We start from the raw sequence: 14279 nt of genomic DNA, 5'->3' as shown, positions 1-14279 counted from the left end.
ACTTTTCCGCCCACCCAGAAAACTACACAAAAAGAATTCACGTCATCACGGGTCTGGTCGATCGTGCGGTCTTATTGTTTGATACAAACATTTCCACATGTCTAACATTAAAATAGTTAAAGTTATTAATAGTTACCCGATACATATCGTCCACATGTGCGTCAACCAAAAATTGAAAAACATCAAATACCGATATTACGCCTAATTCGAATGACAATCAAGCGATCAATCTACAAAAAGACATCGAGAATATGACAAAATAACAGTGGCCACGTAATCCTTTATTTGTCATAAACTATTATTGTTTTTACGATTTTGCTTATTGTGTTGCCTGTTGTTGAGGTGTGCAGTGTTTCCTAACACAAGCTATACATTTTTAATTTTACGATTGATCATGTTAATTTACCTCCGTTTTTACGTTTTATTGCCATATGATATATAACGCACAAAACACAAGTTTCCAAAAATTTTTCTTTAGTCTTGATCTTTTACTATTTTATATTATATCGATATACATTTTATTTCTATAAGTCTTTAGATCCGACTTGCGGGTACAATGTCTTGACTACTGAATGTCTTTGTAAGAACATGTTAATTTTTTTATACTCTTGAAAAAGACCCAAATTTAAGGTCAGAACGTCGTGCTGACCTATATCTAATAAAATTGCCAGTTATCGTCGAGGAAATCTAATCACTTATGTTATAATTCATTTACTGGCGAAGAAAATTTCTTTAGTTGTAAAAAAAAGTAAAAAATTACTTAACTTTTTTCTTTGTCTTAGATGTACTATATGTAGCCTCTTAATTATTTTAATTCGCAAATTGATTTGCGATTTAAAAACAAGGTTTTTGTTGAATATATAATAGTTTTAACATATGCTCGATAGAAAGAAAAATGGTCGGTTTACTTCTTGCAATCCATTTATTAGGAAAATATTTTCATAAACTATTACGAGATTACTCTCGTAATATTTAGAGGATAGTCCCCTATTATGAAATAGACTCCTAATATGAAATAGCGGGGTTTCCATGCTAAACTAATAGGTCCCCGTCTGTTGGTTCCACCATGAACTTATTGCCCTTGGGATGAAATCTATCACATTACAATTTTAAATTCTATTTTTTTTAATTCTGTTTCTATTACATTTTTAAATGCTGCCCATAGACTTCCAGCAATCACACAAAATAAACTCGGTATCTCATAATAGGAGACTTTCCTCTATTATATTTTATTAAATTACAGTTCTAATGTTTTTTACAGATTAATTTTGCGTATAGAAGTTATGAAAGTTTAAACGATTTTATAATTATTCTGTATAATGGTTATACATATCGGCAAGAGGTAGAATTGGCATTGATAAAGATGTTCATTTTTTTTGCTTAAAGTATAATTAAAAATTACGTAATTAAACATCATGATTAAACACCACATATTGTTCTTGATCGATGTTCTGTATCGATGATAAAAAAAAAAACGGAACAGTCATGCTTTCGGAATAAGGACTTTAACAAGAAATACATCCTATATTACGAGTATAAACTGCAGTAGTTTATTTCGACATGAAATGTTCTATTTATATTCAAGAACGCTATCGCGGCTAAGGCTTCTTGTGAAAAACGAGAAGTGCAGTATGCAAAACATTTCTGAACGCGCGTCTAAAAATGAAAAACACAAAAACCGTTACTTATTAATAATAAGCAAGATTGTTAGATTCGCTGTAGAGTTGCTACTATTACAAATTGTATTTCGTTGCAATTATTGCATAATATCAGATCGATAAATACAAAAAAACTGTCATCTCTTCTCTACAGTAATATTATAATAATCTACTCAAATTTGCCGACATAAAATAAAAAATTATATGAAATAAGCGATACTACAGAGATTTATATGTAGATCTCTGAGTTTAAGATAACATCGTGCTTATATATTCATCAATTATTATTAATTCAACAGCAGATAGAATTTTATCCGCACAAATTCCCCAGAAAAATTTGAAGATAAATATTACAATTTCTCTGCCCGCGTGTGCCAAACAACATTTTTATTTCTGTGTAAAAAATACATAGAAAATTACGATGAAAATATCTTTTCTGTTCGTTATCAAATAAAAAAAAGCAATTGTAGAAGTAAAAATAATTAGAGAAAATTTTTTTGCTAAAAAGAAGTTGATGTACTTTCTGTGCAGTGCATCGCATATTGTGTAAAATAACAATCAAGTAGAAATAACCAACGAGGTTCAAACACAGACAAGTATTCATTTTTCTACTTGCAAAAAATATAAGGGTTTTTTATTGAGGAAAAAGAAAACGCCTTGACAACACCATTATGGCTGCGTGGTCCATTTGATGCAACAAATGCTTCGAAGCATTCTTCTTCTCCTTTCTTTCAATGAAGAAAGAAAAAGAAAAAGAATGCTTCGAAGCACTTGTAACATCAAATGGACCGCAGCCTATATCTTATAAGGGAAAGAAAATAGTACAGCACGTGCCATCTACAATGTATATACGTAACTGTTTCCTCATTTTATGATTAAATAATGTCACTGTCGGCAATAAAGTGTTGCGTGAAGAATTTAAGAAAAAATTGTGAAAACAGCTTATAATTTTGACAATTACACTTTTATTTTAAAAAACTGGCAAGATCATAATACATCTATTCGTCCCGTCAGATATTTCACTAATTTTTACAATTATCAATCGAGCGCAAACTTCATCCGTGTCTCTGTATGTATAACCATTAACCATCACGAGTCACGAGGAATGTGATTTATAGCAATAATCATATTTCGCTCAAATGTCACCATGTACTATGTATATGTAATTGTAAATTAATTATAATTTTTTTGTTTTATTCAAAAATTTCTCAATATTTTGTTTAGCTCCACCGAGACTTGCGCGCGATCTCGTCTGAAGTTAGCCGCGCTCAGCCCGGAGTGCTCGGACTCGCCAATCGATTCAATCGTTCGTCGTTCGACCATCCCGACCGGTGTCGCACGCCGCACGTACGGTACATATGTACATACACGCGGGTATGTACACGATGTTTGTGCTATATGACATTTTTTAAAAGAAGAGATTATTTGTGACATACATTTATCGCGCCAGACTATGTAAACGGGCAAATTATGTATTTTCTGTTAAGACATCGATATTTCATCATTTCGACATCGATTCGAAGCTATTATTTTTATTTGCTTGTCAAATATATAATAATAACATTGCCATTATATAAAATGCAATATGAATAAAAAATTATATTGTATTGGCAGACATGGATAATGTAAATATTTTATGATTTGAGCATTATAATAATTTCGTTACAATATTAATTTTTTTTAAGCTTCCGTTTCCATTAAAACTGTAAAAGTCACAACAAAATTTCTGTTTGTAATTTGACAATTTTGAAAATTAAAATATTATATAATAAGTACATTTTCAGTAGTTAATTATCAAGAAGTTAAATTAAACAACGAAAATTAAATTATTAATATTAAATATTAATACAATAAGATATTTGTATTTACATTTATCAAAATAAAAAATAAATTTAATTATGAAAATAAATATTAATAATTGGACTTATTAAAAATTAAATAATTTGTTCAAATATGGCGCTCAAATTCTTTTCGCGTTTTATAACTCCCGATCGTTTCACATTAGATGGCGCGACGCGCGAGTCGCCACGGTCACCACTCAAAGAGCCCCCGCCTTCTTCCTCACTCGTTAGGTCACTTAGGTGTCATGGCCGCACTTGCTTGCGTTTCTTCGAACGTGTTGAGTCTGTTACCTCTTTTTTGTCGGATTGATCGTTGCGGCGCGTGTTCTGGAGATCAACCGAGCGAGAGTCGGATCACCAGAGAGAGCTCACCGCCAGGAAAGGGAGAGCTGCGGCAGCTACCCGATAAAAACAGTCACGTCACATCCACGTTGAATCCACGTAATTTATTACGTGGACTACGTGGATGCAGATTTATCCACAAACTATCCACATGGATGCAACGTTTTTTTCTCATCACTACATCGAAGTCTATTATCTCCGAAATATCAATGTAGATTCTCTGTGGATATATCTATTAAGAAATATGTACAGGGAATTTTTATTGACATTTTGAGGATAAAAAAGACTTCGATGTAGTGATGAAAAAAGAACGTTGCATCCATGTGGATAGTTTGTGGATAAATCTGCATCCACTGATAAGAATGTTTTAACTTTATAAATATACTTTTTTCATAAATACATATATTTACGAACACAAAATTTCATAATGAGCCGGCACTGGTTTCTGACATTCACCCGACATTAAGAAATATCATATCATATATCCAATTCAAAATTGTATTACTCTTTTTAAACTGAATTTGTTTCTTAAGATAATTTTTGAAAAATTATATATTTGCGCTGGTTATGACATATGTAGACTATATATAACGTTTACATCAAATTAAGAAGTAGTCTACCACGTAAGGCAGTTAGCTCACGATGCAGAGGTCCCGAGTTCGAATCCCACCAAGGTAAGTGTGTTTTTCAAATACGAAAAAATATTTATAATTATAGACTGCATTTTAAGAAACAAATTTAGTTATAAAATAGTAATATAATAAAATTTCGAAATAAATAATTTGTTTTATGTTGAGTGAATAATTATTTAGTGAAACATGTCACTCTTTTCAAAGTTGAAGAATCACTCCAAGTAAAGAATGAATAACTCACTTTTTCGAAAAGTGAAATTTTACTCCAATTAGACTGGCAGTATTTTCATTATTCCTAGGAGTGAAATCTCTCACTCTTTTGGAGTGAGATTCTACTCCAAGAAATTTAGAGAGTGGATTTCACGTCAAATCGATGATCTCATCCACGTGGACTACAGTACCGTTCTCGAGCGGATTGTCCACTCGAATGTCCACGTGGATTTCACGATGCTGATCCAAGTAGCAATAACGTGGATTTCACGTACTGTTTTTATCGGGTAGCGTCCGAGAGAGAGTATCGAGGCGAGGAGTCCGGTCCAGTGAGCGGGGACCTTAAGAGATTCTCATTGGGACGCCATATTTGAAGACAGACATTAGTCAAAAAAGTACAAGGGCCTCTGCTAGAGTTTATATTTGTTTTGAGATCTGAGAATTACTTTCATTCTTGTGGCTCTGGCTTGAAATTCTAGCCCAAGAACCGATCTTATAGAGATTAATGCAGAGGGCTCCCCCTCTCTTTTCATTTTTCTTTCTTACTTCTTTTTTTTCATAATCGGTATTACGTTTCAGTAAACATTTGGACTCACATTTTCAATCAGTAATCCAGACATCTTAATTTCGTCCTGTAAGATCTGGTTCTTTATTTCAGTTTATTTATTTTCTATTCTATCTGTAGGAGAGACAGATTACTGATTTGGTTTGCTTTTATTTCAAATAATGTAAAAACTTTTTAGTTACTCTCAATTTCTTTTACGTCAACATATTTTCTTTTTTTGTAAAGATAACTGCACATAATACAGACAAAATTGACTTCAAAGGAACTTTCTGTTGCTCACCTATCTAAGAATTCTAGACAAATCTGCCGTGTTTGCCATTAGTTTTTAAACATAATTAACTTAAATAAAAAAATTAAATAGTTAAAAATAAACATTAAAGACAGAAAGTAAAAAAGTTTATATATATATAGGCACCTATATACAGGTATTATACTAATTATAATTGTGTATTCAGCAGAAAGCTGCTTTGCAACTGCAGTTGTGAAATTCGTGAATTTTATTGGTGTATTTACATTTTTTTTGTATCATATAAACGATCTCGTAGTTAGGCAGATTAAAAATATTTATACATACATACATCCCGATAAATAAACCATACTTCTCTTTTTGACCTGTGCGAGCAGTAGATTTCAAACGCTTGTTTGAAGTCATTTTTGTACAACATTCAGTAACAGACATCCTGCAGTACAAGACGTATACAATGGAATTACCGAAAGACTTCAAATCCAACGAGTTGTGGGATCACTTTAAAGAGTTAGAAGATTTGCTCACAAAGTGCAGGCTGTGTGGAGAAAAAATTCGGTCATTTAATTCACAAATAGTTACAAAAGAATTAAAAGCCCACTTAAAGATTAAACATAAAATATTGGATATAAACCCCTCCATACCGTACAACCTGCGGCATTATTATACGAACTTACCAAATTGTAAGGCAGAATGTAATCAATGTGGTACCATAATATCTAATAGAGAACATTGGAATTTGACATCACATTTAAATAGAAAACATTCCGGCTTTGTAATAAACCAGAGTCAACATGAGTAAGTACACATGTTTCAAGAAATTATTAAAATACTAGAACTTATAAAATACACGTAATGATAAAGCAAGCAATAGTTAAAGAAAATTGAGCGATTGAAAGTTTTTATCAGGGCATCCAAGTAATATAATTATTTCCAATTCTAATCATAAATATGCTTATACAAACGTAATAATAATAATCTTTCAATTATTTCACATATAATTTGAACGAATCTCTCACATTCATGTTTTTCTATCTATCATATAGACGTATACAATTCAAAAATTTACACACTAAAACCATTAATTGACTTTTTTGAGAATATTTTATAACTCTAATATTTTAAATACTAACTCTAACTTACCTACTTTTTAATTACATCACAAAAATAATGTTTTTGTTCAACAATTGAATATTATACATAATTACAACATCTTAAATACTATCATAATTAAAACACCTATTGCATGTTTTATTTTTAATCATGTCATATGTGAATGTACAGAAATGTTTGGAGTACTCCAGAATCAACGGTCTTTCTTCAGGATTTCGAATTCGTTGCGTGTGAACAACTGAATGAAACATTACCTCCACTTGAGGAACTGCAAGCATCGCCTGAGCAAGTAAAAATACAAGAAGACACTGTTAATGAGTAATTATTCGTTTTGCTTATATCATACAATGCAATAATATTCTTGTAGTTAAATATTTACTTTTTTATATTTTATAACTGCAATATTTTAAATAATTGCTATAACTTTTTTATTTTTCAATTACATCATCAAAATAATATTTTTGTTCAACAATTTAGTAATACATATACACTACTATGACATACTTAATGCTATCATAATTGAAACGTTTATCACATATTCTGTTTTTAATTATGCCGTGTACAGATATGTTCCGAGTAACTCAGAATCAACAGTCCCTCTTGCGGATGTCGATCCTCTTATATTAGACCCACTGAATTGAACAGTAGCTGCATACAAGGAGGAGTTGTAGGCATCGCCTGAACAAGAGGAAAGACAAAAGGATGTCATTAATAAGTAATAATTTGATCGGATTTTTCATTATGCGATTTATTCTAAACTTTATTATCTTATTTTCCAAAGATTTATTCCTACTTGGTGTCATTTTCTTATATTATACTTTTGTAGGTAGACAGGCGCGTAATACTTGACGCTTTCTTTGTACCTTTCTTTAAAAAGGTAAGCTTTTATAGATAGATTATATTCACTTGGCGCGAATATCCTAATATTATTGCTCTTGTAGTAGAAAATACAACTGGAATACAATTAATACGGAGTGCGTAGATTTTTATGGGGCGCTTATTTTTACCTATATTAAAAAAAAAGTTTTTATAGTACAGAAAATAATTGCAGCGCGCAATAATTTTTTTATTGTTTTTTTTTTCAAAAATAATTATTACACAGTAAAAAATTTTGTGTATTTTTATTAAGTTTGACCTTGTTAAAATGTTTGTGTTAAAAATATAACATATTATTTATGTGTTAATTTAAGGCTCCTGGGAACTCGTCGCGGCCATGTTGGAATGTGAAAAAGAAGCGAGAAATGTGTGACACGTTGAAAATTCTTGCGTAGAATTTTCAAATAAAAAGATATTTGCTTAAAATAACACTACAGATCACTTCAGCACACTTCGAAAATACTCCGAGTTGAAGTTAAGTCTACCCCTTTCCCTTGACAGTTAATAAACAGCCGTAAAACAAATGTGATAATGCAGGCTTGTGCGCAGGCGCATGACTAGATTTTGTAGTGTTATTTTAAGCAAATATCTTTTTATTTGAAAATTCTACGGAAGAACTCTCAACGTGTCAATTCTCAACATTTCTCGCTTATTCTCCATTGGAGAGAGAGTTCTTATTTCTACTGCGACGGTACGTCGCCACCGTCAACGCGGAGTTCTTGGCTCAGGGACCAGGATCCTAAAGTCGTCTGTAATACCGACAACTTGTTTTAACCTCACCTTGCGAAAACATTCGCTTTATATAAAAATTCTACAATGTATTGTTACAAAAAGACTGTGGCGTGCCCAGCGGATTACATCCAAAAATACGATACCGTTGTCAGAATTAGGTTTAGACTCTAAACAAAAAAGTTATCTGTGAAAAAGCATTATTGCAAACGTACATTAAAAGTGCACGCGCCCCACATGTTATGAACATAACATTTGTGTCATAATTTGACATATTTACATTATGTTAAATTAACATAAAAATTTGAGTGGACCGTTTGGGACATGTGAAATGTGTTGAATTTTACTGTGTAAATAAAATATTTGTAATTTTCAAAAATTTTGTGTGTATAGATATAGTTATAAAATAATTTGGATTGTTTAGATTAGAGAATTCCGTTTCTTTAATCTTTTTGTAAAAAATTTGATAAAAAATAAAATTCTCATATACCTAGTTCACAAATAATTATAAATGTTAAATATAACAAATATATATATATAAGAATATTAGGCTAACTATATGGGGATATACAAGATATCAAGCTGAACAAAAAATACAAAAGCTGCACTTGTATTTTGCTGTATTTCATCCTTTATTATCCCTCTACACTTATGTATCATGAAATAAACATTGAACCTTTTATATTGCCTAATACAGTAATCATTTTACTTTACACACATCGTAATATATATATGATCGCGCTCCATTGAGAAATCGATTTAACTCACGATGGTTTCGTTAATATTAACAGTAAAAAACTGATTACAACATAATACTAATATCGCATGAAGGCACATAACAGAGTGATTACAAGCAAATTAATATCTTCATTTCTTCTATTTTTTCTGACTTCTGCGGCGTAATTAAATCCCCGCGCGGCGTAAATATTGGAGTTTTTCTACAGGTCAGAGATCATTAAAAAGATAATGCGTGTTGCGTTTATTTAAACAGCTGATTATGGACAGAGTCCGTTCGGTTTTTGCTGCTCTCATTGCCTGTCAGCAAGTTCTGTTGACAGAACACGAGCTTAATGCGGACACAAATGGCTATATAGTTTTAATGTGGGATTCTGATCAAGTTTGCTGTCAATCTGCGCGCAAGCGCTGCTAACACATTATGCTTATAATAATACTTTTAGAGGGTTAAGATATATTGCACTAATTTTAAAAATGTCTAAAGAATATTTATTACAGATAAATTTGTGGTACAATCAAAATTCCAAAAAAATATGAGTCATATGCGATATGTCCATCGGTTAAACTCCCAACCCAATCTTCTTCTTAAACAAACGATTGCCACAGTCGAAATTAACCTATCCATTTGCTCCTAAAAAATAATAAAAAAATTTCATTATTAATACAAAATGATTTGATGACGGGCATATTGATTGTCTCTTATACAATCGTTATTAAATCTATAACATATTCTTAATTAATTCCATAGTTTAACGAAGATTTAATATAATCTAGTAATAATAATTTAAAGTGGTCCTTTCGCGGACCCAGTTAGTCAAGTAACAGTCCGTCATGAGGTAATTGAAAACAAACATTACACAGCATTTCAATAATTATAATAATATAACATGATTTTACACGCACGATTTAATTGTATTTAATTATTTACTAATTAAAAAAATATCACAATAGTAGTGCGGTTGGACTCGATTTAAGTTAGGTCAGGCATGACAGTACGAGTAAAGCAATATGCGATTGAATCCACTACTTATTTAACCTCATATATCAGAGCAAAACATTCGGCAAGCCCTTATTTTCAAGGTATGTATACGAAATCCGGAAACTTCAGGGAATATTTTAAGACATGAATGTATTCATCTGATCGCTAAGTACATGTATTATTCGTTGAAAACCTCGGCCGTGGCGATTTGCATCATTCTATCTTTCTCGTTCATTAGATGTAAACAAGGATAGAATGACAATAGCACGCTCCGCGAACGCACATTTAGAATGACTTATTTCTTGTAAAGTGTCGGTAACCTCACTTGATTTTTCGTACACATATGTCCCTTATTACTGTATATTTAACATATATCAAATTTAGGTACTTATCTAATACTTCTTCTCACGAAAAGACCACCTTAAAAGTCATTCTTTGCGAATTACAACCATGTTGCTATCGGAACAATTGAAAAAAAAATCGTAATTATTCGAATCGTTACTTACTTACGGCATACACAAACACCTTTGTTATTACAGTATCCTCCTCTGCGGTTTCTGGCGATACAGTGAGCAGCACAAGCGCTGTGTCCAACACCTTTACCACTGAGAAGGTCACAGGTGATCCTACGTTCGCGATGATGTTCGACAGGTGTCACTTCCGAGGATTCATCTTCACTTGTCAGCGGCAAATCCAGGCTGTCCAGGGGCACTTTATTTTCATTTAAATCTGTTTAAATTAAAGGCATCTTCATTTAAAATACATAACATTGTCATTATTTTAAAATAAAACTACTTGAAGATTATTTCAACATGTTATTAAATTTAAAAGTAACTAAAAAATTACTTCGAATTTTTGAAGAATCATCACGTGTCGATGCTTAGAGTATAGATCCATTTAAATATATTTTGAAAGTCATTTTTAACGCGCACTTTAATTTATAAATTGGGAAGTTGTATTTTTGGTATGCTAGTTTCATATTCTAGTCTGTACCTTCGACGGAAAGTTGGCGCGCGAAAGCGACCGCAGTCATAACCAAAAGGGCGAACACGTAGATCTTCATTTTGAGAAGTGAGTCGTTGTCGAGCTTTGCAACTATATATATTGAATTTAATTTTGCCGGTATTGAATTTAATTGCTTTATATACCAGTGTAATAATGATTATAAATTGCGTAATATATGTGACAGTGGGGACATGGTTTATGTTTATAAATACTGTAATTTTTGTTTGAACGAACATTGTTGTACCTTCAATGTCCAAAGATAAGAGCATGTACCTATAATTTACGTATTTGCTTTTAAAAATGGTATATCTGATTACAGTCGCAAAAATGTTCAGATATATGGATCACATGTGTAACCATTTTAATTTTATGTGTAACAATCGTAATTTGCTTCCATGACTTTTTCTCTGATTAGATCGTATATATATCGTATCGTTATATCATAATATCTTTACGTATATAATAATATAATGTGGGATGATTATAAAATGCATAAAGAATAAGTGAAAAAATTAATTTCAATATTATGTATGTATGTATGTATGTATCTGTATTCTTATCTTTCAACATATCGTTACATATATAGGTACAAATCAAAATATAATTTTAAAGTTCTACAAATATGTTTTGCAATTGATTTATGATGATATCTTGAACTACAATAAAAGGCTACATACATTTAGAATAAGGAAAAGTAGTGTTATTTTTAACAATTATCTTTAGTAAAAAAAATTTTTTATTGAAAAATTGTTATAGGGTAAATTCATTCGATGTTTCATGGCGAGCTAGATTGAAAGAACATAGGTTGGCCATCTTTCCTCTATATAGCCATCTTACCCTAGTTTAGCTGTTTTAGAAAAAGCCGCCTCACGGAAATGGCTGCCACATCCTTAATTTTTAAATAAAACTTACAGAATTAATAGATAAAAGTATACTATAGTTTGAGATGCATATAACGATTCTTCAATTAAAAACATTTTTTTACTAAAAGAAATTGCAATCTCCATGTTCTATCGATATGTTAACATTTTCGCGATAATTCCAAGAAGGAAAATTGATGACGTACATACTTAGTAGTTATTATCACCAAAGATTGAAATTTACTTGTGAAATTTACTTGAAACTGAGATTATAAGGCGATAAACTTTTTGGACACAACTGTCCTCAGAAATGGTGACACATTTATTACGAACTAGTATCGAAAACTAACATTCTCCGGAATTTATATTAATTACTTCTCCGCCCACCCGGAAAACTACACAAAAAGAATTCACGTCATCACGGGTCTGGGTCTGGTCGATTGTGCGGTCTTATTGTCTGATACAAACATTTCCACATGTCTAACATTAAAATAGTTAAAGAGATCCTATTAATATAGTTACCCGATACATATATCGTCAACAAGTGCGTCAACCAAAAATTGAAAAACATCAAATACCGATATTACACCTAATTCGAGTGACAATAATCAAGCGATCAATCTACAAAAAGACATCGATAATATGACAAAATAATAGGGGCCACGTAATCCTCTATTTATCATAAACTATTATTGTTTGTACGATATATTGCTTATTGTGTTGCCCGTTGCTGAGGTGTGCATTTGTGCAGATGTGTTTCCTAACACAAGCTATATATTTTACATTTTTTATTTTACGATTGACCATGTTAATTTACCTCCGTTTTTACGATCATATTGCCATATGATGTATAACGCACAAAACATAAGTTTCCAAAAATTTTTCTTTAGTCTTGATCTCTTATTATTTTATATTATATCGATATACATTTTATTTCTAGTCTTTAGATCTGACTTGCGGGTACAATGTCGCGACTACTATAAATGTCTTTGTAAGAACATTTTAATTTTTTTTATACTATACTCTTGAAAAGGATCCAAATTTAGGGTCAAAACGTCGTGCTGACCTATCTAATAAAATTGCCTGTTATCGTCGAGGAAATCTAATCACTTACGCTGTTATTCAGTCACTGGCGAAGAACAATTCCTTAGTTGTAAAAAAATTAAAAAGTCACTTTACTTTTTTCTTTGTCCTAGATGTACTATGTAGCCTCTTAATTATTTTAATTTGCAAATTGATTTACGATTTAAAAAACAAGGTTTTGTTGAATATATAATAGTTTTAACATGTTCGATAGAAAAAAATGGTCGGTTTACTTTTTCCAATCCATTTATTAGGAAAATATTTAAACATAAATTATTACGAGATCATGCACTCTCGTAATATTTAGAGGATAATAGTCCTCTATTATGAAATAGGCTCCTAATATGAAATAGCGGGGTTTCTGCTAAATTAATAGGTCTCCGTCTGTTGGTTCCACCATGAACTTATTGCCCTTAGGATGAAATCTATCACAATTACAATTTTAAATTCTATTTCTTTAATTCTGTTCCTATTGCATTTTCAAATGCTGCCTATAGACTTCCAGCAATCACACAAAATAAACTCGGTATCTCATAATAGGAGACTTTCCTCTATTATATATTTCATTAAATTACAGTTCTAACGTTTTTTACAGATTAATTTTGCGTATAGAAGTTATGAAAGTTTAAACGATTTTATAATTATTCTGTATAATGGTTATACATATCGGCAAGAGGTAGAATTAGCATTGATAAAGATGTTCATTTTTTTTGCTTAAAGTATCATTAAAAATTACGTAATTAAACATCATGATTAAACACCACATATTGTTCTTGATCGATGTTCTGTATCGATGATAAAAAAAAAAAAAAAAACGGAACAGTCATGCTTTCGGAATAAGGACTTTAACAAGAAATACATCCTATATTACGAGTATAAACTGCGGGTAGCTTATTATTTCGACGTAAAATGTTCTATTTATATTCAAGAACGCTATCGCGGCTAAGGCTTCTTGAGAAAAACGAGAAGTGCAGTATGCAAAGCATTTCTGAACGTCTAAAAATAAAAAACGGAAAAAATGTTACGTATTAATAATAAGCAAGATTGTTTTAGATTTGTTGTAAAGCTGATACTATTAGAAATTGTATTTCGTTGCAATTATATGCATATAATATCAAATCGATAAATACAAAAGAACCGTCATCCTCTCTACAGTAATACTAAAAATATATAATCTACTCAAATTCGTTGACATAAAATCAAAAATTATATGAAATAAGCGATACACCGAGATTTATATGTAGATCTCTGAGTTTAAGATATCGTGCTTATTGGACATCAATCATTAATTCAATAGCAGATAGAATGTTATCCGCACAAATTCCCAAAAAAATTTTCAAGATATTAAATATTACAATTTCTTTGCCCGCGTGTGCCAAACATTTTTGTTTCTGTGTAAAAAATAAT

General features: G+C 31.2%; 2 protein-coding genes across 10 annotated transcripts; one reads left to right on the top strand and one right to left on the bottom strand.

Moving 5' to 3' along the window:
* Positions 1–3719: 3719 nt before the first annotated feature.
* On the top strand, positions 3720–7821 carry LOC143905858 (uncharacterized). Of its 4 annotated transcripts, XR_013259351.1 has the most exons (7): positions 3722–3940; positions 4975–5078; positions 6219–6290; positions 6777–6923; positions 7171–7320; positions 7432–7482; positions 7796–7821. XR_013259351.1 is itself a non-coding variant. In XM_077421492.1 (6 exons), the coding sequence occupies exons 1-4, from the start codon at positions 3745–3747 to the stop codon at positions 7244–7246; spliced, it is 837 nt and encodes a 278-aa protein (XP_077277618.1). In that variant the 5' UTR covers positions 3720–3744; the 3' UTR covers positions 7247–7320; positions 7432–7482; positions 7796–7821. The 4 variants fall into 4 exon arrangements, 1 of the variants encoding a protein (XP_077277618.1); XM_077421492.1 differs by lacking the exon at positions 4975–5078 and having other exon boundaries at positions 3720–3940; positions 5873–6290; XR_013259350.1 differs by lacking the exon at positions 4975–5078 and having other exon boundaries at positions 3723–3940.
* Positions 7822–8714: 893 nt separating this feature from the next.
* On the bottom strand, positions 8715–12969 carry LOC143905859 (defensin-like). 6 transcript variants are annotated; one of them, XM_077421496.1, is made up of 5 exons: positions 12000–12964; positions 11767–11818; positions 10918–11019; positions 10431–10653; positions 9129–9576 (listed from the first exon to the last, which is right to left on the bottom strand). In XM_077421496.1, exons 3-5 carry the CDS (start codon positions 10985–10987, stop codon positions 9558–9560), a joined length of 312 nt encoding a protein of 103 aa, XP_077277622.1. In that variant the 5' UTR covers positions 10988–11019; positions 11767–11818; positions 12000–12964; the 3' UTR covers positions 9129–9557. The 6 variants fall into 6 exon arrangements, with proteins under 6 accessions (XP_077277625.1, XP_077277624.1, XP_077277622.1 ...); XM_077421499.1 differs by lacking the exon at positions 11767–11818 and having other exon boundaries at positions 8715–9576; positions 10435–10653; positions 12000–12969; XM_077421498.1 differs by lacking the exon at positions 11767–11818 and having other exon boundaries at positions 9128–9576; positions 12034–12964.
* Positions 12970–14279: the final 1310 nt, after the last annotated feature.

This window comes from Temnothorax americanus, unplaced genomic scaffold (genome assembly GCF_048541705.1).
Source record: "Temnothorax americanus isolate GAGA-0224 unplaced genomic scaffold, ASM4854170v1 Scaffold68, whole genome shotgun sequence".
NCBI lineage: Eukaryota > Metazoa > Arthropoda > Insecta > Hymenoptera > Formicidae > Temnothorax > Temnothorax americanus.
This window is presented reverse-complemented; position numbering and strand designations above follow the sequence as displayed.